At 40.8% G+C, this 24,881-nt stretch overlaps 1 protein-coding gene across 1 annotated transcript in view; it reads left to right on the top strand.

The window, feature by feature from the left end:
- The first annotated feature begins 475 nt into the window (after positions 1–475).
- Positions 476–24,881, top strand: part of ABCD2 (ATP binding cassette subfamily D member 2) — a 44,609-nt gene continuing 20,203 nt past the window's right edge. The window contains exons 1-6 of the mRNA XM_082280534.1: positions 476–1,963; positions 3,316–3,496; positions 7,652–7,773; positions 10,605–10,773; positions 13,888–13,982; positions 15,410–15,555. Of these exons, the coding sequence (XP_082136660.1) occupies positions 1,040–1,963; positions 3,316–3,496; positions 7,652–7,773; positions 10,605–10,773; positions 13,888–13,982; positions 15,410–15,555 (1,637 nt within the window). The 5' untranslated portion in view covers positions 476–1,039. The remainder of the gene's footprint in view (positions 1,964–3,315; positions 3,497–7,651; positions 7,774–10,604; positions 10,774–13,887; positions 13,983–15,409; positions 15,556–24,881) is intronic.

Genomic DNA, 24,881 nt, shown 5'->3' with positions numbered 1-24,881 from the left:
CTGCCTTTACTGTTGCTTCCTTTGTGTGAAATGAGCCGGGTTTTACTGCAGGGGCCGTGCGCCTCGGTCGGGGTTATTTTGGGCTAATAACGCTGCCAGTGCACAATACCGGCTTCCTTTCGGCGAGAGGACAGGAAATAAATAACGCGCAGAGTGCAGGCGCTGCCCCGGAGACGCCGAGCTGCCCGGCTCTCTCCCGCGGCCGCCCGGCCGATTTCCGACGCGGGGCTGCCCGAGGCCACCGGCCGGGCTGCGCCGCCCTCTGCCGCGCCGCTCCCGCACCGGGCTCCCCCCCCGCCGGCGTTACAGCCCCCCCGCCCCAGGGAGGCTCAGGGGACGCCGGGGGTGACACGCTGCCCACCCGCCGGGGCTGCCGCGGGACCCGAGCTCTCCCCGGTGCCGCCAGCCCCCGTCCCGCTCCCCCCGCGCCGCTGGCGAGGCCACGGCCGGAGGCGGCGCCTGCTCCGCAGGGCAGGCGGAAGGAAAGGGCCGGCCGCAGCCTGGGGCGAGCCGGCGCTCTGCAGGGCCGAGCTCCGCGGACCCGCCGAGCGCCGGGGGATCAACGGTGCGGCCGGAGCCGAGCGCTGGGGGACCCGCCGTGAACCCGAGGCCGAGCGCCAGGGGACCCGCCGTGAACCCCGGCCGAACGGAGCGCAGCGCAGCGCAGGAGCGCTGCTGCTGATACTGCTGCTGCCGCCGCTACTGCGGCCGCGCCCCGAGCTATAGCGGTTGCGGCCGGGGCGGCGGTGCTGAGCGGCCGGGCCGCTACCGGTGCCGGTGCCGGTGCCGCCCCACGCGGCACAGCCAATGGTGGTCGGCGGGGCGGGCTGCGCCGCGCCGGGCTGCGTTGTGCAACGCGCCGCGCTTTGAAGGCACCATCACCCCTGGGAGGCAGCGCTCGCTCGGCATCTATCACGGCAGGGCGGCTGGCGGCAGACCGGGCCCAGCGCCCCGATGAAGACCCGGCGGGACCGGCCTTCCCAGCGGGCATGAGCCACCCGCGCTAGGAGCGGCGCGTAGCGGTGCCCCGGCGGGCAGGATGGCCCACATGCTGCATGCGGCGGCCCGGCGGGTGCAGTGGAGCAGGGCGGGCGCTGCGAAGAGGGCTGCGTGCTTGCTGGCCGCGGCATACGGGCTCAAAATCCTCTACCCCATCATCCGCGGGCGCGTGAAGCGGGCGAGTGGCAGAGGCGGCACGCAGGATGAAGGGGGCCAGGGGGCCCCGCACTGCACCGGCAGCCGGGGCAGAGCCTCCCCGGCCGTGGACGCGGAATTTTTCAAGCAGCTGCTTGAACTCCGCAAACTGTTCTTCCCGAAGCTGGTGAGTGCCGAGCTGGGCTTACTCTGCCTCCACTCGCTTGCTCTGGTGTCCAGGACTTTCCTCTCCATCTATGTGGCCGCCCTCGATGGAAAAATTGTGAAGAGCATTGTGGAGAAAAAGCCGAGGAGCTTTGTCTTCAAATTAATCAAGTGGCTGATGATCGCAATCCCAGCCACTTTCGTGAACAGCACCATACGGTACCTGGAATGCAAGCTGGCCCTCGCCTTCCGCACGCGCCTGGTGGATCACGCCTATGAGACCTACTTTGCCAACCAGACTTACTACAAAGTGATCAGCATGGACGGGCGGCTAGCCAACCCTGACCAGTCCCTCACCGAGGACATCATGATGTTCTCGCAGTCCGTGGCGCATCTCTACTCCAACCTCACCAAGCCCATCCTGGATGTTGTGCTCACTTCCTACACCCTTATCCGCACAGCGCGATCCCGGGGAGCCAACCCCATCGGGCCCACAGTCCTGGCGGGTCTCGTCGTCTATGCCACGGCCCGCGTGCTCAAAGCCTGCTCGCCCAAGTTTGGCAAACTAGTGGCTGAGGAGGCTCACAAGAAGGGCTATCTGCGCTTCATACATTCACGCATCATTGCCAACGTGGAAGAGATTGCCTTTTACCGAGGGCACAAGGTAAGGAGGAGAGAAATTGGAAGCATTGGGGTTGCTCCTGCAGTGCCAGGGTGGATCCATGCCTGCCCTGATGCTCTTCTTGAGCACTTTGGGTCCCTCTGAAATTTAAACTTGTTTACAGCTTGGCACTTCCCATTTCTTAGGAAATGCTGTCTCACAAGCAGTGTCTGGGGGGAGCAGATCACAGTTCCCTAGAACTCTGGCAATGTTGTGGTTTTGCAGATGGATGTTATGCTTATCTAGAAAACTCATCTGCATTACTGTTTTTCCCCCACCCAGTCCATTCTGATTAACTTTTCCAGACTTCTTTTTTTCCAACCACGTGTATGAACTACCGTATTTAATTCAGCAGAAATAGCAACCATGGCACACCAGAAAGTCTAGGGGGAAACTCTGTGATAGCTCAGAGCACACTACAACCTTTGACACTCTTTCACATAGCTAAGCAAAGATGTAGTCATCAGTCTTAAAATAGCTTAAGTACAGTACTTCTGCAATCACAGTTACATAAACCAGTAGCTTGTTTTGAAGCCACCTTATTAAGGGACCTTTAATATTTTTATTAGAAGTGAATTTTGGCCATAATACCTTTCAAATACAATTGGGAGAAAGTTGTTTCATGCAAGGTGGAAATGAAAGCTGGAAACCAGCCTGAAGTATTACTCTTTCAGTTCAAGCAATGATTATATAACATTAATGGTTTATTTTTGTAGACACAAACGTTCTCAAAAGCTCTCTGTAATAATGTTTTCAGCGCAGCTAAATTAAACATTTTCTCGATTCCCACATATATGGGCTTGAACTGAATATATATTTTATTGACTTGCAACTGTCTTTGACTTGTTAAACCTCCTGGGATACTTCTCTCTTTCCCCAGACTGCTTGCCAAAACAAGCAGCACTGCATTTCAGGAATTAACTCTGCAACTTTAAGTCACTGGAGATAATTGATCCCCAAATGCTTTCCAATATAAGTTTCTGTTGCTGTGAAACTCTATAGCTGCAGCTTTATTAAAAGGATGTGAAATCAATCTTATTTTGACTGTTAGAATCAGCTGTTGTGACTACTATGTTGTTCTTGTATATATTAGAGATCTTAAAAGAGTTGAAAACCTGTCAATGTTCTGTCGAGGGACAATGGTGTAATAAGAACCAGGTCCACTGACTTCCATAAAGCTGTGCACTTTTGCTGCGAGACTGCAGCACATTGAGAATAAAGTACCACATGGCAGGTGTGACTCAGAAGTGACAGCTCTGGGTACCCGATTATTTTATGTACACATGTGAACATATCTTGTGCTACATGTGCTTCTTTGTTTCATTGTATAAATTATTTTATTCTGTTAACCATAGGTAGAATTGAAACAACTGCAAAAAAGCTACAAGGATTTGACAGATCAAATGAATCTCATTTTGTCCAAACGTTTATGGTATGTCATGATAGAGCAGTTCCTGATGAAGTATGTCTGGAGTAGCTGTGGTATGGTCATGGTCGCTGTGCCCATCATCACCGCAACGGGATTTGCAGATGGCGGTAATACCATCTTTTACCTAATTTCTAAACTTTTCCTTAAAGTTATGTCCTCAAAAGACTGTAGTTCCCTTGAGTGCCATTCACATTGATCTATATTTCACAGACTTTCTTACAACATCTGTGTATTATGTATAACTTGCAAGCATAGCAAGTCAGCTGAGCAGAGAGCAACACAAATGATCCAGCTTGGAGTGTAAGCCTGATAAATAGTATGAAGTCAGGACTTAAAGGACCCTTGTATCACACGAGATTGTCATGATTATTACAATCTCCTTTTTCACTAGTCACTGTTGGAATGGCAGGCTGATTTTTGCAGTATCTCCTTTTACCTAATGATACTACAAACTTTCATAGAATGCTTATCTTCTTTTTCTTCCATAAACCATACTGTAATTACAGGTAGTTATAGGTAATTTCTCTTATTGTTGACCTGTTGGAAACAGCAGATTCTCCCTGACTCCCTGGGAGAAGGTAAAATTCAGATTCCAGGCTAGGATGGTATCATTTTTGACATCCTATCACAAATTTCCTGGAAGTGAAATGAGACTCAAATAATGTTGTTACTGCAGATGCTATTAAAAAAAAAAAAAAAAAAAAGAAAAAGAAAAAAAGAGCAGAAAGAAAGGTATTAAGGAAGATCCCTTAAACACAAATCCTACAAAGTTCTAATTTGTGTACTTGGAATTAGGAATGAGTGAATTCTTTTCTGTGCTGTAGTTCTGTTTCTTTCTTGGTAGTTATATTCCAGGTCAGGACTATCCAAGTGGACGAGCTTGGTAGACCTGTAGGATGGCTTTGTGCAGTGCCCATGTGGTTTAGCTGTCTTGCAGTTGTGCCAGTGCATGGCTGAGTGCTCAGCTCCCTGAGCTGCTGCCCATCAGGTGGCTCAGGAGGGCATTATATCAGCACCCTGGCTGGCATCCTGGGAACAGCTTCAAAAATATCAGGATGTCTTGTTCCAAACAGAAGAGGCTGTACAAAGGCATTTCACCTCACAGTGAAGGTTATTATCACAACAGAAAAAGTGATAAGAGTCTTTCTGCTAAGATGGGAATGGGTACAGTCAAGAAAAGGAGCGTTTAACCACATGTTGTAAATGTCTCCTTGGTATTAGAGCATGAATAAAAAAGGACTTGTATTCATGCTAGACTAAATAACATTCCTGTTACTCATGTTTGTTCTTTTGTTAAATACATTTCAAATGTGGGAGAAAACAGAGATGCAGCAGTGGTTCACATTGTAAAGCAGAATTATATTTGCTACCAGCAACCTAAACTATTAAAACATGGGGTTTATTATTGGGTCCTGGGGCTTACCATAGTGATGGTTCACAAACATAATACTGGCAGCACTGTCAAGACCAGTTTGAGGTATTACAGGTATTCAAAGAATCAAGAACACCTGAAATTACCATTGACCTGCTTGGGAAAACAGTGCTTCATGCCTCAGCAGATCAGACACAAGTTTGTTCACATCTGAAGGAAGAGATGGTGGATTTATTTCTTTAGGATGAATCAAAATAATCAGGGGTATGTACAAAACTGGTACCATGGCCAGGCTTGAGACTACAGGTGTAAAGCCATAGGTTTTGTACACTTCTTCAAGGAGGAGAAGGAAAAAGTAAAAAAAAAATTCTTCAATAATAAGAAAAAAACCCCTTCTTTGACAGTGATATTTCTGACTGAAATTCTAAAATTTTGTTGTATATTTCAAAGAAGAAATTAGCTGGCGAAGACAAGATTTCTGTTTGATAACATTTCTCATTCTTTTTGTATTAAACCATTCATGTTCCAAATGTGTCTCAGTTTATGGAGAGTAACTACTTTTCGAAGCAAGACTTTGATTTCTCTAGACACAGTGAACACTTATTTTTGTTTATAAAACAAGTATCAATTACATAAGTGAAGAGGAAAATGGAAATGTTAGTTTCTGTATGAAACAGTCTGTGTGTCTGTTAAATCAGGATGCTTTCAAACACAGGAGCCAGCCATATGAAAAATGATTTGGACAAAAAGTTCAAGAAAAGTATTATCAGTGAGTTATATAATGTAAGAGTTTGTCTTTTTGGACTGTGAAATGCTCATAAATTCTATATCATTTCAGTTTTTTAAATACCCCTAAACTGACTGATGCAGTGGCTTGTAGAGATCCTTAAACTCTTGCTAAATGAGCTGGCCTGGGTGCTGGAAGCAGCCATCAGTAAATTCTGCATTTACATTAAGGAGGAATGCTGCATTAACATAGTTAAACCATACCTGATTGCTAGATGATTTAATTGCGGTGGTTCTACATAGCAGGGGCTGCATGAGCTATAATCCCCACAAGATCAGCAAAAATCAGTTGTTTCAGAAGTAAACAGATTTCAAATCAGCTTTTACCAATGAATTAACTGAATTATCCCCATTCACTAAATTTATTCTTCTTGGAGTGGAAATAACTTTTTAAAATGAGAGCAACATGAGCAAGAATTTTTTAATCTTTCCTTTGTGAGAGCTTTTCTGTATTTTTTTTTAGAGCATGTCTCTCATTGTGTCTCAGCAAGATTGCATACAGCTAGTTGACAGTGTGCTGATATAGAACTGAAATGAAAAAACGTCATTATTAAAACCAGAAAAAATAACATAGATGTTGTATGTGTGTATACCCACACACACACACATATATATGAATAGTTATGATGTAGTAATTTTTTAAAGTTTTTCATTAATTACCCAGTGTATTTCACTGTAATACAGTGTATTTCAGTGATCTAGTTATGTGGGAATACCTTTATGGATGTGTAAATGAAAACAAAATAGCATTTAGATTTACCTAATAAAGACAGAAAGACACATCTGGCTTTGGTACTGCCTGTAGATTCTCACACACCAGATTTCTAGAATCTGATCTTGTCAGGGAGGTGAGAGTAAAAAATTACTGTTCGCTCTACTCTTGCATTGCTTGACTTAGCCCATGAAATTTAGTGGCATTACACCTGCAGGGAATTCCTCCTGGATTTTCTTGATCATGAGTACTGTGGAAACATGGATGTTAGTAACAATTGCTAGTACGGGAGTTGACACAGTGTATCCACTTGTTACTCTGCCTAGCGTGATTCCTCGCATCAGCTTAGTTTTAAAAAGAAACTTTAAAAAAACTTCAGGAAAAAAATAATATCCAGATCCCATTCCGCAAAAGATTTAAGCAATATATAGAAATACATATAAAATTATGTGATGAAGAAAACCATTGAGATCTTTCATTGTAAATCTTTTATGTGGAAAATCTTTAAGAGTGGTTTACTACACCAGTAGTTTGTAGTTGCAATTATTAACACTGAAACAACATTTAGCCTCAAAATAGTCAGCTGCTTCTTTTAAAATCTTGTTTCCTTCAAGAACCAAGTCTTGCAAGTTGAATCTATAGGTCCCATGGTAGAAAGATGGTATATGTAGATATGTTAAATATACTTATATCTCACGTTATCTTCTATAATTGCTGCTGCTGTTTTCTCCTTGCCTTATGCTGCTGACATTCTTATGAGACAACTTCTTTCTTTGGAACAAGAGTATTCTTGTTAACAGGGTGCAGTGTCATAAATAAAGCATCACAACTTTGTTTTGAGGTCAGATGAAGAGAGAAACTTCATTGTGAGGGAGAGGTATCCTACTGAAACCATGCCTTTGATACTTAAAAAGCTTACTGCTTTCTTACAGAAATATAATTTTGTTGCCATATTTACACAAATGTGAATGGTTCCTTTTACATGAAGTCAGTAAATAAGTAAGGCTGAAAATTAATAGCTACAAAAATGTTTAAAATTATGCTAAAAATCTGTTTCAGATCATTGTTTAGGTTTCACTTCTTTCATGTTTTGAAAAATTTATGTTGTATGATGATATATTAAAAGGAAAAATGATCCATGTAGATAAATAGATAAAATAATAACATGTTTTGCCTAACAAAATGGATTCCATATGCTCCCACTTATTCTTTTTTACCAAGCTATGGTAGCTACATTCACCTGTTCTTTTTGAAAAGTTGTCTTCATAGAGTTAACTTTTTCTTAAAAAAAGAACAAAGCTGCTCTGTAATAGCTCACATTCTAATAATAATTTAATTTGTAGAGATAATTTTCAGCAGAATATTTTAACAAAACTTTTTTTTTACTTTCAGAGTTGGAAGATGGCCAGAAACAGGCAATGGTTAGTGAAAGGACAGAAGCTTTTACTACATCACGAAACTTGCTGATCTCTGGAGCAGATGCTATTGAAAGGATTATGTCTTCATACAAAGAGGTACTGTACATTCTGCGTGCATGAAACAGAAGGAAAAAAAAGAAAAACAACTTACATTTAATATAAAATACTTTAAAAAGTAGTGCAGTTTTTAAAGGCAAATTCTATTGCAACTAAATCCATGAAGATTTTTGAACTGGTAGTTTGATGTTTGGGGTTAAGTCGACAAAGAGTCTAAAGTGCATGGTTGCCTGTATGATGCAACATGCAGATGTCATTTTTAATACTTGTGTTCAGGTGTCATCAGAGAGTGATAGAAGTTCCTGGAATGTGAGTGATAAAAGTTCAAATTCCTCTTCTGTTTGGAGCACAGACCTGAATTCAGGCTGTCTGCCTTCAATGCACTGGGACTCTTCTGTTGTAACTGCCATAAAATCATAGAATAGTTTAATTGTAAGGGTCTTTAAAGTTCTTCTAGTCTAACTCCCCCCCCCCCCCCCCGCCATAAGCAGGGACATCTTCAACTATGCTGGACTGCTCAGAGTCCCATCTAACCTGGCCTTGAATGTTTCCAGGGATGGGGTATCTCCACCTCTCTGGGCAACCCGTTCCCATATGAAAAACAAGGAGAGTTGAATACTTATTTCCAGGCCACTTGAACTATAAGGCTGTTTTCAGTATTTGTGAACCTGTTAAATTATAAGTAATTTTGCAAAATAGAGAATTTTTAGCAGGAAAAAGTTCACCTTGGACTACAAATAGTCTAGAAGTACAGAATGTTCATCTGGAAGATCAAGAGATGTTGTTTCAGGTTCTTACCCAAATTCCAGTAGTGTTGGGCTTTGATCTGTTTTCTCTCTTGTGGATTTCTTTAAATGCCAGCTGTTAAGCCAAAGAAAAGTGAGGCACTGCTGTTAATCGCCTCAACATTTCCTTCTGAATGTTTGTTCTTCATTTTTTAATTGGTGTTTGCTTGTCCCTTTGGTGGGAACCCCTTTTCCCAGTGCAGTGGGAGGAGGGACACATTAGCTAGGCAGCTAATCAAAGGCTATGGATTCTGTTGTTTGGAATCCAGCCATAACAGCTACAGCTTGGTAAATTGGAAGAGGAGGGGTACTTTGTCACCTTGAGATACAGACTTTGACAAAGCCAGAGTCAGCTGTTTTCAGAAGGAGTCCTTCTAATGGGCTGTGATTTTTGACCTATGCTCCTTTAGCGTTCCCCTGCTTGGTCTCTGCTCTCAAGATACTGCCAGATAACCTGTTATACACTGATGTAATTTCTATTTTGTTTTCAGCATTTAAGTAATTCATATAATGTACATGAGGACTTAGAAAAACCATGGGTTTATTTTTTGGCAAAAAAAGTACCCACAAAGCAGTAGAAGAGGAACTGAACAAACTCACTTTGTTTATAACATGGTAAGATACTAATCCAGACAGCATGAGACCAAGGACCAGTTCTATGAATTTCCATCTTAATTTTATATTTATGCTTCTCTTCAAGAGACACTACAGTACTCCAACCACATTGTCATTCTCATTTCATGATTCAGGCAGTTTCCAAAGGACAGTGTACTTCAACCCACGTCAAGTGGTGGTGCATTTCCAGTTCCTGCCCACCTCATCCACCAAGGCAGCCTCCTTCAAGTCAATGTAATTCACTGTGCAGATGAGGTGGGCTCAACTTTTCTTTGCAGTCAATAGTTTAGGTGGTAGTATTTAGTGTTCGAACAAAGGGAGTTTCTAGTGTCATGGTAGAGAAGCTTGATTCAAGTTATGGTTCTCCTGGGGCACAGTTGGTTCAAGTTTTCATTTATCACATGATGGATTCTCTCCATCATCCTCCAGTGAAATGATGCCCATGTGGCCAGAACTGGCACTCACTTCTGAGTCTGGCACAAACAGTGAAACTTACAGAAGAATTGCAGAATTATTTCCAATTCTTTCCAATAATCTTGGAATTATGTACACCGTAGTGAGTGAACTCTGTCATGGGGTGTATGTATTTAACCACAGCAAGCCAAGGGTTTTATAATCTTGATCTAATTTTGTTGCTATTCTTGTCCTCTCTGCATTTTGTATAAAAAAATGTATCCTTTTAAAACCATCTAGTAACATATTTAAAATAAAAGGCCTTGGCTTAATTCTTTGCTACCAGCCGATGGAGGCAGTTCTTTGGGAGCTCTTGAATAGGAGCTCTTGAATAGCCCGTGAATAGGAAGTTATAAGGTCCAGGGATCTGTTGTTTCTGTATTCACCAGGTGAAAATTGTGACAAATGGACCAAAAAAAAAAAAAAATTGAGAAAGCCTTCCAAGAGCCCTCACTGTCTTAAAAATGCTCAGTTCTATTCTAAGGTGTCAGATTTAGCATGCAGTTGATAGAAGACTCATTTCTGGTTTGTACTGTATTTTAGATTAGGGTGGCCTGGTGCTGCCTCTTTTACACAGAAAAGCACACTTCTCCCACAGGAGGTTTCAGGAATACAAGCAAGTAAACATAAATAATTGTAGATGCCTTTTTTTTTTTTCTCACTTCTGTGGACTTCTGTTTTTGCTGGAAAATGCAGAGATTTTGTTTTTTTCTTGTGTACCAGGCTTTTTGTTTTCAGATGTGTTAGTAGCTGTTCTCTGCTCATTTACAGATATGAGCAGTCTCTACAGCCTCTTCATTTATTGGAGCTATCATAGCTTACATGGGCTTGATTCAAGCTGTCCTTCCTGCTGGTTGGTAGGAGCTACAGGTGGCATATAGGTTAGCACAGAATTTCGAGAAATGCAAATCGATAGGTGTTGAAGGATACATTGTTGCTCATGTTGATCTTTGGCCAGACATTTCATTTGTAGAATTTGTGAAGTATAACTGAAATGAGGCGCTTGTTGTTTCTCAGGTCACTGAGCTAGCAGGCTACACTGCCCGTGTCTACAACATGTTCTCAGTCTTTGAGGAGGTGAAAAGAGGCATCTACAAAAGAACTGCTGTTATTCAAGGGTCTGTAAACAACAGCAGGAGTGAAGATAAAGCAGAGTTGCACATTGATGGGCCCTTAGAAATCAAAGGTAATTAATTCATATTTGTATGAATTTCCCAGGGGTGGTGGGGGAGGCACGGTGCCGTGAGACAGGAGGTGAAAGAAGGTTTTTTCTTTAACTAATCATCCTCTCAGCCTTAATGCCCCAGAGACCATGTTGCCTTCTATTTTAACCCCCTGCTACGTTATGACTCTGCCCTTATGGTGTGCTTTTCCAATACACAAAATGGCTCAAATGTTTTCTGTAAAAACTTTCAATGAAAAGGCATTTCAACTAAACTATTATTTGTGATGGTGATCTTAGCATTTTTACACTGACAGTGCCTGTTTTCCTCAGATAGTTCATTTTTTTCAGAAAGCTGAGACTGTAGCATTTTCATCTTTAACCATCACATTATTTTGTTTGAGATAGGAGGAAAAAGACAGATTGGTTCAGTAGTTTGTCCCAAAAATACTGTGTTTTCCATTATTAAAGATCAGCTTGTGCTTATTTTTTCATAATTTAGTGGGAATCTCAACTGAAAATGACAACTTTACCCTTCTCCTCACCTCCCAAATGATTTGATCAATATATACTTTTTCCCTCCTGACCCCACCCTGTGTCTTTCTGGTGCCACTGTCTTTCTGTCTCCACCCTCCCTGGAGCATTTTCTCTGTACATCTGTTTCTTATTGTGCTCCATTATGTGCCACCTCTCTGCCTCTCACATCCATCTTCTCTCTGAGGTACTTAAAGGCAGCTTTTGCAATGGGTTTTTCTTCATTTTCCCAACATACCATTTCTGCTGCTGCCGTCTGTGGTGTTGAAAAGCCTCATTCTCTCCCTTTAGCTTTTGAAAAGTTAAGCGTCAGTAGAGTTATAGGCCCCAAAGGGCTCTTTGTGACATAACTTCTTGCAGTGATTTCAACAGTGCTGCCCTTCAGCTCATATTTCTCAAAGGTCTTCTGACAAGGTTCATCATAACAAAGTCTGATGCAGCATGATGGATAGGTGTGGAAATAGCTGATGTCTTAATCTTGTAGATCTTGGTAATACTTGGGTGATGTTAAAAGAAATGGCATTTTATAACTGTTGCATTTTGTTATGTACATGAGAAAAGGTTTGTAGTTCCTGGAGCAACAAAGTAATTTGGGGGGTCTTTTTAGATAATTGTGTTTAAAATCAAAACCAAATACAGTTCAGATATGCAAGTGTGCTCTTCATGTTCCCTTTAGGTCTACTATATCTAAACCCCACTCCTCTTTTCTCTGCAACCTTTTCCCAAGATTTCATTCTACTACAGTCACACTTTTCATCCAGTCTGAATTCCTCCTAAGCCATGGTGACTAGCATTTGCTCTTGAGTAGTTGTAGCTCTCAGAGGCAGCTAGCCAAGACCAAGCATTGAGCACAAGGATTTAAGAAGAATTTAGGCCAGATGAATCTAGGCCACAGGCTCCACATTATTTTATGACAAGTCCTATTGTAACACTGGTTTTCCTCCTTTCTTTGGGTCATGATACTTCAGTAATCCCTGAAGAGTGAATTGTGTGTGGATAAAAGTACACGTGCTCACATACGTGTATGTGTCTGTATTGTTAGAGAAGAAAAATCTTAATATTCAGCTTCCCCAATGGCTCTTTGAACACATAATAATAATTTCCTTTTGAATCATCCAGTATGTCTTTGTAAGTAAGCAATGTCTGTTTTGTGCCTTGCATTTACTGTTGTCAGTAATAGTGTGAAAATATGAAAATGATAATAGTATTTTACAGATAATAATACTGTCTTATAGTGTATCTAATAATTCAGAATTCTAAAAATTAAATAGAATTTTGTACATCTTGTACAAATACTGTCAAATTGTGTTTGTGATTACACATAAATATACTTTAAAAGCATGCTAAAGTTGCAATCAAATGCTGTGAAGTTAGGATTAGGAAATGAGAATTAAGTTCACTTAATTCTTACTAGCTGAGTATATTTTATCGTAGATTTATTTTAACTACAACCTCTCCACTGTATCAAAGTAATTTGTTTTTAACAGAAAAACACTTCTTCCCCCATAATCTCATGCTGTACACCACAGAATTGTTTTAAGTAAAATTGCTTTTAGGATAAAAGAGTGCTTGGACTGATACTTGGCATAAAAAATTCTGCCCAGGTTGTTATAGTTTGGCAAAGTTGAAAGCAATTGAACAAAGTACCTCTAAATGAAAAATGTAAGACTAACCCTAACTGAAGGAAATGCAAGCCTTTTATAATTAACTAACTAAATTGGCCTTTGTTACATTTTTCTTTGTTCAGATTGGTTTAAATTATAAATAAACAGCTTTCTAATACAAAGAAAAATGTCTTTCCTTTGCATCTTGTCTATAAAGGTAATTTCTAATATTTTTCTAGGAATCCAGCTAGTCAGGTTCTGTTAGACAAGGCCATTAACAGGTGACTGAGAAGTTAGTTAGTTTTATTCTTTTGCTGTTTCCAGGACAGTTAAATTCAAAGTCCTTGTGTTGCAGAGTACCCAAATGTCCAATAGAGATTGTATATTTAATTTTCCAGAAATCCAAATGCCAAGTGTACCTACCTGACTGAAATGTACATGAGTTTCTCCAAATACTTACAAGGCACGTTTACAGCGTCTGTGGCATTAAAAAGAGATGGAAGCAAGCCATTAAATGTTTGCTCCTTTGCTTTCGTTGCTGGAGGAGACTGAAAGGTACTCTGACTTTCAGAGCTGGTAGTGATTCCTAATTAAATCCTCAAAATAAGTTTAACTGGTCTGCCTGTGGCTAAGGGTGTCCTTGAACTTTTTTACTGCTTGGTATTAAACAGCTATTTAAAACAGAATACAGAAAATACAGGTAGAATTTGAATGAACACATCTTTATCGTGCATCACATATTTATGATGCATGCTGTGCATTGTGTTTAGGATCTAATTAGGATTCATTGCACATTCTTGCCTACTGTTAACAGTGTCTTTTGGACTAGCTAAGATTTATTATGCAGATTTTCCACTAGGGGAACCTGGAGCACATAAAAGAGTAGTTTCGAACACTAGTCCTTACTTGAAAATATACTCAGTTGTGCACAGAGGCTGTCACAAATGATTGCTTAATAAAAGGTTTCACAAACTCAAATTTTTATTTTTTTTCTTTCTAGGGAAAGTAATTGATGTTGATCAAGGAATTATTTGTGAAAATGTTCCTATAATTACTCCGAATGGCGATGTGGTGGTTTCCAGACTAAACTTCAAAGTAAGATGATATGCAAGAATCTTCTGATTGTTGCCATCACATTAACATAAACAGCACAGAATTCATATACCTTATGTTAAGTACTTGGAGGAGCATATGGATAAAAGGGGAAGTCCAGAAAGGTAGGCATAGTAGCTCAATAGAGGCAGACATACGTAGTTTGCTCAGAGAAAGAGAAGGGAGGATTTCTGTTGCTGTTGCCAGGTGAAAAGCCAACCTGAGATTTTTAAAGGTGTATATGGGAGTATGCATCCATCTTTAGTTAATTTCAATCAAATTGGGGTGCTTTACTCACAAAGTCTTCTTTAAAAGTCTGAGGTCACAGCAACAGTGAAAAAATCAAATCCATAGTTTTGCTTGATCACCACAAAGAGCCATGCTAACAGCTTACAGCATAGTTCACAAGCCCAATAGGGGAGCATTTACTCAGTAGAAACTTCTATTGTTTTTAAAAACCTGTTCCAGACACCTCTTGGTACCTGTTCACAATTTTAATGAGTGACCTTTACTGAATTACTCCCATATGTATCCTGATCTGATGTTCCGGTGCAGATGTCGTTCTTTTTAAAAAGAGTTGAAGTTATCAGAAATAAATTGAACAATTCCAGCAGATCTTTTAATTTAGCTAAAACAAGGTGTTTCTTTTCCTCTGAATTAGGAACTAGGAGGAAAGGGTCCTAGCTATGGCAAACTTGCAACAACTTCAGTGTAGGAATTTCAGATTTGTAAAATTACAACTCTATGGTCAAGCAGATGTTTATATTTATTCATTTGTCTCGAGAGACAGAAACAAAGAAAATATAGAAGTCAGTATATTTTTGTAAAACATAGATAATGACTTTGTGATTATGCATGAATCTACACTCATATATATACAGGGTAATGGTCAAATGAATAAAAAAAAATCACTTGGCATCACAGCCAAGTTAACATAGGTAATGAAGTGGGAAGGGGCAATGTGAAATAAATTTTCCAAATCACTTGATTGGCCTCCCATACCTGCAATTAATATCACAGATAGGCACAGTACTGCATGATACACTGTTAACACCTTTGGACCTAATCTGCCTTAGAACAATTGATTCTGACTGTGATTTATTGATGCTGTAATACAATCATATTACATATTACATTACATGTATATAATAACATAATATATTATTATAAGCATTACTATTATATATTAATGTAAGCATTAGTTTATAGAGATACTCAGACATAATAGAAATTATTTTCATTATCTCAGCCCACATATTTTATCTAATGCCACTGTTTCCAGAATAGTTGCATGAATATATGCAGCTAATCAATGAAATTGGTAGATAATTTTATATAAATGCTTATATAACTCCCTCTTAGGGGTCTTAGACTCTCTTGTGCCACATAGGCTGCATAGGAACATCATTGCATTTTCACCTCCTTTGCAGGTCGAGGAGGGGATGAATCTTTTAATCACTGGACCCAATGGCTGCGGAAAGAGTTCGCTCTTCAGAATTTTAAGTGGTTTGTGGCCTGTCTATGAAGGAGTTCTCTACAAGCCTCCTCCACAACACATGTTTTATATACCACAAAGGTATGTGTCTTGCTGAAGGTGATGCCTCCTACCTGGTTACATGAATTTTGACCCTTCTCACGTTTTTAATCTGTGATGTGTACACCCAAGTTAAAAGGTGGTAAGCACAACCTCAGCTGTGTGAAGTGTGTTAAAAAAAAGAGATCTTTTCTCCTTGGTGATGCAGCATCATTAGTCATTGGAAAGGGCTCACATACACTTGTTTTGGAGCCTGTGTTCCACAGATGGCTAAAGACTTGGATAGTTGGGATCATGGGAACAGACTGGACTCTGAAAGAAATTTTAAATAGACCTAGTATATCTCAAATCATCAAATGATTTCCTTTAAAACCAAGGGTCAAGACAAGTGAGAGTGGTTTGATTCTTAAGTGTTGAAGTAACCAAAACTTAACTTTCACACTGCAAGAGCACAAGGCATTCCAACAGTAACTGCAGATTGCCTTTTTAGTAATATGTGCATGTTTCACTAATGGAAGCTTGGCTTTGTTGCGCTTTCTTTATACTCTGACATGCTGTTGGACTCTCAGTACATACTCTTGTGCAATTGGTTGTAGAATATTTCCTTAGAGACATCTAACTATGTTGTTTTGCAAAAGCAAAGTCAAACGCTGAATCTTTGCTTCCTGTAGTTCATTTCTTCCCATGTGCAAAAGAAGTATTCATGATAACAGTTTGTAGCCTTGTTTAAAAGGTACAAGCTATTAAGATGAATGGAAAATGTAACTGATCAGTAGATTTTGCTTGCTGCAGGTGAAGGTAGCAAAGAATACTGCTCTATAATTTTTTCAAATATCTGTGTAATTTATTGCTAGCCATTGTCATTTTTCTGATCCACTCAAGAGTCTTATTCAGGAGTTTTGAGCAAAACACTTTATTAAATGTTTTTCAAAACATTATTTCAGAATACGCATTCTGTGGAACATCCTTAAAATGGGTTTACTGAGAACAAAAGCTAATCTGGATTTTTTTCTTGAAGAAAATCTTGAGTTTCAGCCTCGTCCTTCCTCTGTGTGATCCCAGCCCCCTACTCAGATCAACATCTGTGGCTGGCTTGCTTACACTCCTTTCCCTTTACTTTTGTTCCCTTTATTCTGTGAAAGCATACAGACTCACCTTGCATTCATGTGTATTTGCCAAGGTGCCAGTGGAGGGGATTGAATCACATCTGCTGAGTTTTCCTTTCCATAAACATGGTTCTTTGTTAGCTGCTTCCTCTAACTTTGCAGTGCTGGAAGAGTTTGTCCAGCAGACCTCTTCTTTGAAACATTTCAAAAAGTTTTGGTCAGAATTCACCTGACATCTTTGCAGCCCTCTTGACCAAAGCCATGTAGGGACTGGCACATGCAGTCCATCCTAGCAGGGTCCCCAAGAGGAAGGGTCCTGCTGCAATGTCCTTGCAGAATCCAAGGGACATTTTCTTAGCTCAGCTCTGTGGCTCTTCTTGAGCTCTGTGCTTGCCTTCCCAAGGGACAGAGCTGTGTCTGAGTAAATGGGACAACAGTGAGTGACTAGTGACTGAGAGGACTCCTCTGCAAAAGTTTTAGGGCTTTTGTGTGGATTGTCTTATGTGGTCCAGGCTTTTTTTTTTACCTGTAATCTGTGAGTGTTTTGACAGTTCATTTATTTGTGGCCTAAATAAATCACACATTTACTTGGAGGTTTTTGTCTGTCCCTGGCTCTAGTATATATTTAGGATTTTTGTAGTGGTTTGTTAACTGTCCGGAAGTCCCCAAATTAAAGAGGTTTGTTTTGTAAGGTCCTGCTGGTGCTAATTTTGCTTATTAACCCTGTGAAAATTGCTGCTTTATCAGGATTACCTTCTGTTTGTTTATTTTTCTTAGATAAAATTCTGTGAATTCTAGACTGAAAAGTAGAGTGCCCTGCCTACATTTCATCATGTTTGTATTTCATCATAACTTTAGTGAAAATTGTTCCTGTCAATCTGGAAAATGTTCTGGAACGTGTTCCATCTGACAGGATCTGGGAGGTGGTAGGATGGGATCAACCTGGCATTAGCCTTCCTCACTCTTTTGTTTGGTGGATAGGTGAAAACTGTGGGACAGCAGAAGGCTCTTGAATTGGTGGATGTCTATCAGAGCAGCAAGTTAGGATGACATCCCTGTGTTTATGTGTATACATTACATCTCTGGTCTAAGACATAGAAGATGGCTTTCCATTAGTGGACACAGTTACCATTGAAGCATCTGCATTCCTGTGGCTGAATTTAATTCTGCATCAGCCCATTTTGAGTCAAACGTGGGAAGCCTCATCTGCACACATGAATGGTGGACAATACAGTGACTACTGAGTAACAAAATACTCCACAGTAAATAGGAGCTCACTGAAAAGATTATTTTTTCATTTCTGTTTTTTAATGTTCCAGCATTGTATTCCAGAAATGTGTGGGAAATCATGTGTCTTTGTCGAGTTCAAAAGCTACACACATAACTGATTAATTAAAATGTGAATTAGCTCATTGTATACTCCAAATTTCATCCACACTGCAAGTGCTTTGTAGTTAGCATTACTTAGTGGTTTGTAGGCTTTAAAACAGAGCCTTAAGAATCCCTGTCTTTTTGGGTTTCTAGATTACTTAGCATAATTATACTGCTTTTTTTATCTTTTGCTGTGAATCACTGTGAGGGCATTTTGTCTCCCCTTATATAGGGCTAGGCCTTGCAGAATTTGTCTGTAATCAGTCATAGTTCTGGTGGACGCTGATAGGACAAACTGTCCTTTTGGGGAGAAAAAAATGCCCTTTTGGAGAAAAGTTCAGGAATTTCAGGGGCTCTGCCACTGTCCCTGATAGGCCTGTCCAAGAGGAGAGTGGGCAGAAGAGAGGGCAGGCAGAAGAGAGGGAAGCTTTAAGAGCCTTTAAGCAATCCAGCATCATTTGGTGCCTGAAGCAGCTTGTTGTATCAGTGCTAGGAACTGGTCACACCTCAACAAGTTGTCAGATCTCATTGGAGACTGAGTAACTGGCAGAGTATATGTTCTTACCCCTTCTTCTACTTCTTTCTGTCCCTCTTTTGCAAAGTAAAATTCATTTGTGTTAACCACCTCTTTGCATTGCTCTTTTAATTAACTGGCCAAGAATGTAGCATGAATGAAAAAATAAATACTTGTGGCACTCTAGTTGGTAAGGAATCACGATTCCAATCAGAATCCAGAAACATCATTTTAAATAATAAATAATTAACAAAAGTATGTAGTGGGTAACATGAGTAAAGATATGCTAACATGCTAAAGATATACCACGAGATTTATCTGAAGCACTTGGGAATTAGCCTCTCATAGCCTATCTGAAAGTAGCCTATTTCTCCAGACTGTGCCCTGTTTCTACTCTGTTGGTCTTAAACTTGGGAGGAGACTCTATCTCCATGGAATTAAAGAGCTCTAGCACACAATTCCTCCTAGCATTTACTCCAGCTTTTCTTGCTCTCCAATGAAAATTCTCAGCTTTTTCAGTTGTAAGGAAACAGATTCTGCACATGTTGGCGCTCATTTCCTTAGTTTGATATAAATGCCAGCAAAATTTCACACCTACCTACTTGCAGGTTACCTTGACAACAGCACAGGAATATTCCTCAATATCTCTACACCATAAAGCTGCAGTAAAGCTCTAATTACCACTGGGTTATTGAGCTAAATTGTTAATAATTTTCTGCCTGCTGTGTCATATTGTCTTATTTGCATGGAGGCATGTCTCATGCAGTCTCTGTTAGTTCCATAACCTTTGATCATGAGTCTTCCTAGCACAGCACATATCTAAAATGTCCATCAGCATTTTCTCTGTCTTTCTTGAGGACTGATTCCTATAGAGCCTGGAGTAATACATTGTACTACTTTCTCCTCATCCATTGTCACTGGTTTTTCTCTCCAGATTGTTTTTATTGTATTTTTGGGAGAGGTGTGTTTCTCCAGTAGCATGCATAGTTTCTCTGTTACTGTGTGTGCCATTCTAGTAGAAGACCTAGCCAGCTTCTCAGCAGTCACAGCAATGGTCCAGTTCTGTATTCTCTCTCTCTCCTGCTATTGCTCATTCAAGTAGATCTCTAACATTTCTTTCTTTCAACACCAGGGTTATCAAATGCTGAAAGGGAGGCAACCAAAGATAAACTGGTATTAAGTGTTGTTTGTTCTTTGTATTTAAAATTTATATACCTATATCTTGCTGCCTTCTTATTAATGCTAGGATAGTATGAAATGGAACAGTTTAAAGGTTTATCTGGCCCTCCTAGGCTGTTTGGTTTCACATACATCTGCTTTATTTCTGGTATTTTATCTGGAGTTCATTTACAAGTCTTTTCCTGTCTGGCATTTTTCCTTTTGTATTCTAAAAATATCCTTGGATACTAAAAAAAAATTGCATCAGCTACAGAGATATTTTTCTTCTCCTTAGATCTATCGAGTAATCCAAATGTCTGATGTGTTTTGCCTCAGGTAGCCCAAGGATATTCATCATGTGGATGAAACCAAGCAAGAATGTTCCAGTTCTAAGTGATATAAATAATAAAGTGATGAAATAAAAGTAATTTTTACATTACAAGCACATGAAAATTTGAAGATTATAGTGCAACTCAAATGTTGTCTTAAGCATGGAGTAGTTAGTAGTGGCCACTCTCATCCTGAAACAGTTCTTGATTATGTAAACAATTTAATCTTGCAAAATTGCTGTTTTTCACTTTCAGATAACCTATATGACATATGGAAGTTTGTGCAAATGGAGTATGTGTCTACATGGTTCTTCTGTATCAGACTATTTTCTCATTAGTGTGTGGTTTGCTGCAGAAGTAGCCTGAATGAACTGCTGTGCAAATATGCCTGTACGAGTTCTGTTGCCTCATCTCACTTAGATTGGCTCAGATGTCTCTGTCCTATGTTGTATTCTGCACATCCTAATTTGTTGTCAGCTAATACTGCTTTGTCTTTAACTATGATCCTTCTAGTTGAGTCAGCTGGAGTTAAGCTGGACTCTGATTGCACATGCCAACAGTGCACCAGCAATTGTCATTGCCCTTCAGCATTTTGCTCATAGTGCGGCACCACATGGACTTGTTCCTTCGATACTTTGCCATTGGTTCATATCATGCCCTACAGATACCTGCTCCCTGGCACACTGGATCTGTCTGTCAGACTTGCTGTTACCAAGTTCATGATGCTCCTTTTCAATGTGTTTATTTCCAAAGTTCACCGCTTATCTGACAGATGAGAAAAAGGTCTTTGGTAGATAAGCATTAACAAAAAACGTAACACAACGCACTTCATACTGTGTGCAATGGTTTGCATACTATTTTGATATAGTTATGCTTTAAAAATTGCCTGCTACTTTGTATCTTATTTTTCCTCTTTTGAGATTAATCCGTTCCAGACAGCTTACCTCAGTTCTGCTGTTCGTTAGAAACTGTGGCCTTGCATCTGATAGGGCTGTCAGGCTCTCCCCTTGGCCAGGGCACAGCTTCTTCCATTTCATCTTTTTGGCATTCCTATAGAAATGCTTGCACTTATCCTTCCTGATTGATGAAAGTTCCATCTTTCCTCAGCTAGAACAGAAAAGTTCTTGCCTTGCTGCCCTGTAGGTTGGCTGAAGCTTTGCCTGCCAGGATCTCTGTGAAACCTCTCCATTTCCTCTGAAGGCTCACTCACAGCTGTAAAGTTTGAATGTTTATTATTAGGTCTGTGTGCTGACTGCTCACAAGTAATGGCAGTACCTCTTGGTAGGACATCATGTACAAAATTGACCAATGCTGATAGTCAGAGGTGGGAAATGGTTTTGTGTGTTAGTTGCTACTCCCCCTGAGCCATGCCAGGTGTCTTCTCTACTGCCCAGACACAAGAGTCAGCTGATTAAAGCATAGTTTACAGGTATTTTCTGTTATTAAGGAAAGTGTTGCATAAATTCCAGATTGAAGTATGTAGTCAACTTGCTGCATTGGGATTTAGTTTAGGTTTAAAACGTATTTACATAAATCCCACATTTAAGGGCTACTGCTAGACTGGTATTTGTGAAGGACTTCAGCATTCTTTGGGGTTTTGATCCCTCAGTGCCTTCAGACTGGGGGCATGTCTGGAGCAACCTGTGGCTATGGGAGATACCAAGAAGACTAAATGTGGGTGAGGAACTGAGATATGTTGATACATACTCAACTTTTCCTCCAGGCATCCATGTATGTGCCAAACTGTTTATGGAACTTCATTTAAAAACTAGGAAAAATAAGCTTTGCACTTTTTTAAAGTACATTGTCAGGCTTGACAAACATAATTACCGAGTCATTAATAGATTATAAGAACTGAATACATGGCTGGTACTTGTAGGATCTATCCTGCAAAACAATGACAATCTATTTGATCTGTGTCAGGTTCATTTTGCTGATACAAGCAGCTCATAGAATCATAGCATGCCTTGGGTTAAAAGGGACCTTTAAGACCATCTACTTCCAAACCCCTGCCATGGGCAGGGACACCTTCCACTAGACGAGGTTGCACAAAGGCCTGTCCAGCCTGGCCTTGAACATTTAGAGGGATGGAGTATCCACAACTTCTTTTGCCTTTAAAATTTAGTTTTAGTAGCAGTGCCAGGGGAACAAATTCACCTAGGGATTAACTGAGAACTCTGTGTAGTTTAGCAGAGGTACAGACAAAGTTGCATTTTAGGGAGTAATCTGGTGGTTGCATTTACATGACCTAGTTTCTTCGCTAAGCTCCCATTAGAACTCTGTTCAGCTTGAGCAGTTACCTCCAGCTTAATGCACCTGCCTTGCAACTGTGCAACAAAGGATCTTTGACAGATGAACAGAATGGCAGCTGTTTACTATTTCGATAATATTTTACCCAGGAGCATCATAAAGCACACTTTCAAATGCCTTATGCATATCAAGTAATGAGAAACGATTTGGTTACCTAACAGTGGGAAGCACTGGGAAGCATAAACTACAAAATCTCCCTGACATAAAAAGCTTAATATGAAAAGACTGAAAGGATGCTGGCTTTTGTAAGGCAAGGACAGCTGAAAGCTCTAATAACAACTGGTATCAACTTCCCTGGGAATAAGTCCTTTCTCCTTCCTACTACAGTTTTCAATCAGAAGCTCCATTACAGTGCTCTATGTTTTTTAAAATCCAGGAGGTAGACATAGCCAACACCTCCTTCTTGAAAAGAAGGTAGTAGTTGTTCCCATGCCCTTTAGGCTTTGCCATTTGCCTGCCCCTGTGTCCTGGGCTCCAGAACTTCAGAACTGTGTCCAGCTCCAAGGTCATTCATCCTTCTCCAAGCTTCTCCATGGTCTGCTCACTCTGACACATTTCTTAGTTTCTAGTTCTGTGTTTGACTGCCTGTAGGCTAAACCTGTTTGCCCAAGACCATGTCCAGATTTTGAATATGTCCAAGGATAGACTCTCCAGCCTCTCTATGGGAAACTTGTTTCAGCGCTTGATCACCGTAACAGTGAAAAATTGATTCCAGATGCTCATATGGCATCTCCTGTTTCAGTTTGTGCCCATTTGCTCTGATCCTGTCACTTGACACCAGTGAAAAGAGCCCAGCTCTGTCCTCTTTGCACCCTCCCTTCAGGTATTTATATAAGTTGATAAGATCCCCTTGAGCCTTCTCTTCTCCAGGCTGAACACCCCCAGGTCTCTTTCCTCATAGGAGAGATGATCCAGTCCCTTCATCAGTTCTGTGGTACTTGAATCCCATCAGATACTAGGAAACCAGCATTGTGCAGCATCAGACAGACCTAGTCAGCGCAGCGTATGCTACACTTGGTCCCATTTGTACTAAGGCTCCTTGGCACTGTAGTGTTGAGTGCTCTGGTAGGATTCTCTTAGAAGTAAACAATGCCATTTGTCACTTCTACTGTCAGACCAAAGGATGTTGCCATGAGAACATGCTGCTTCACTCCAAGATAAAGACAAGGACTCGCTGGCAGTGTAATTGCTGGTGCCAGGTGGGAGCTGCTTGCAGGCTCCTCTATGAAGATTAGCTGACAAAGTTTATCCTGCACCCAGGAGATAACTGCAGTGCAGCACAGGCCTGAAGGCCAAGCTCTAGGTGCAGCAGAACTTAACACAGCGCAGCAAAGTATAGCACAGGCCCACTCAAGGCAACTGTTCCACAGATCACCAACTCCATAATGCACAACAGTCTTCCAGCTGGAATCACTGCAGCTGCTTGTCCTGTGTACTAGGCCCAGTTCAGTAGAGGACACCATTGACTACAAAGATGGCCAGGGGTAACTAACTCAGACTTACATAAGTAACTTCTAGGTGAGATGAGTCTCTCCTACTGACAATGCTGAGTAGTCCCCACAATACTGGATTTTCACTTCATTGTTCTTATGCCAATAATTATGTCATGGTCTTGTGGGAGAATGTAGCAGGTGGGATTTTTTGTTCAGTTCATCATGTGTGCACCTACCTAGCTTAGATGGGAATGTGGCCTCCCCAAGAGGGAAGACTTTCCCAGGCTTGGTTATTTGCCTAACATTTTGCATTAATTATTCCATATCAATCTTTGTTTCTGCTTATTACAACAGCTCCCTTGCAGAGTAGCGTCACATACCAATAATGCTTATAAAATGTCTGTAATAATGTTCCATGTATCCATATACATGGTGTGTCTCTATTCTGTCTGTCACGTTCTGTCCTGTGTAATGCAGTGTTTCACAGCAGATTAGAGAAGGAAGTCAGTGCAGTGTGTGGCTTCTCACTTGTTGGCAGGTGTTTCACTGCAGACACACTATTGCTCTATGAATACTTGTGTATGGAAAAAGTTAGGCCATGGACAACTAAGCACTGTAGAAACCCAAAGCAAAACCAGCCTTTGCTCTAGAGGCTTTGCTGTCTACACTTCCTCTTCTCTGTGAAATAAGTTGTCACTTCTCATCTACAAAACTATGAACAACTTGGGATCATTCTAAAAGGGGGAAACTGCCTTGCTCGTTGTGTTACATTGCTGTGGTAAAACTCAGAAACACCTCTTAGGCTAGAGTATGCCTGGTGGGACTGGCAGGCTAGAACCTTATCCAGAACAGCTCATTGTTCTTTCTTCAATTCATTGCTCTTCATGTTCATCCATCCAGATAATCCTTTTATCATCAGTACTGCCAGAGGTATGAAAAGACTGGGTGTGCAAACACTGGAAGTTTAAGAAAAGGAGAGTATTTTCCCTTCATTTGATTGATTCATTGCAGGTGGTATAATTATTTCAGAATGCATTAGCTGCTAAAATTTTGTAGCAATCGTTTGGAGTCTGATTTTAATTATACATGTGTTTTTGTGTTTTCTCTGCCGATCACAAGATACAAACAGACTGAACTGAATAATTAT

This window comes from Coloeus monedula, assembly GCF_965178545.1.
Source record: "Coloeus monedula genome assembly, chromosome: 4".
NCBI classification, from domain to species: domain Eukaryota; kingdom Metazoa; phylum Chordata; class Aves; order Passeriformes; family Corvidae; genus Coloeus; species Coloeus monedula.
This window is presented reverse-complemented; position numbering and strand designations above follow the sequence as displayed.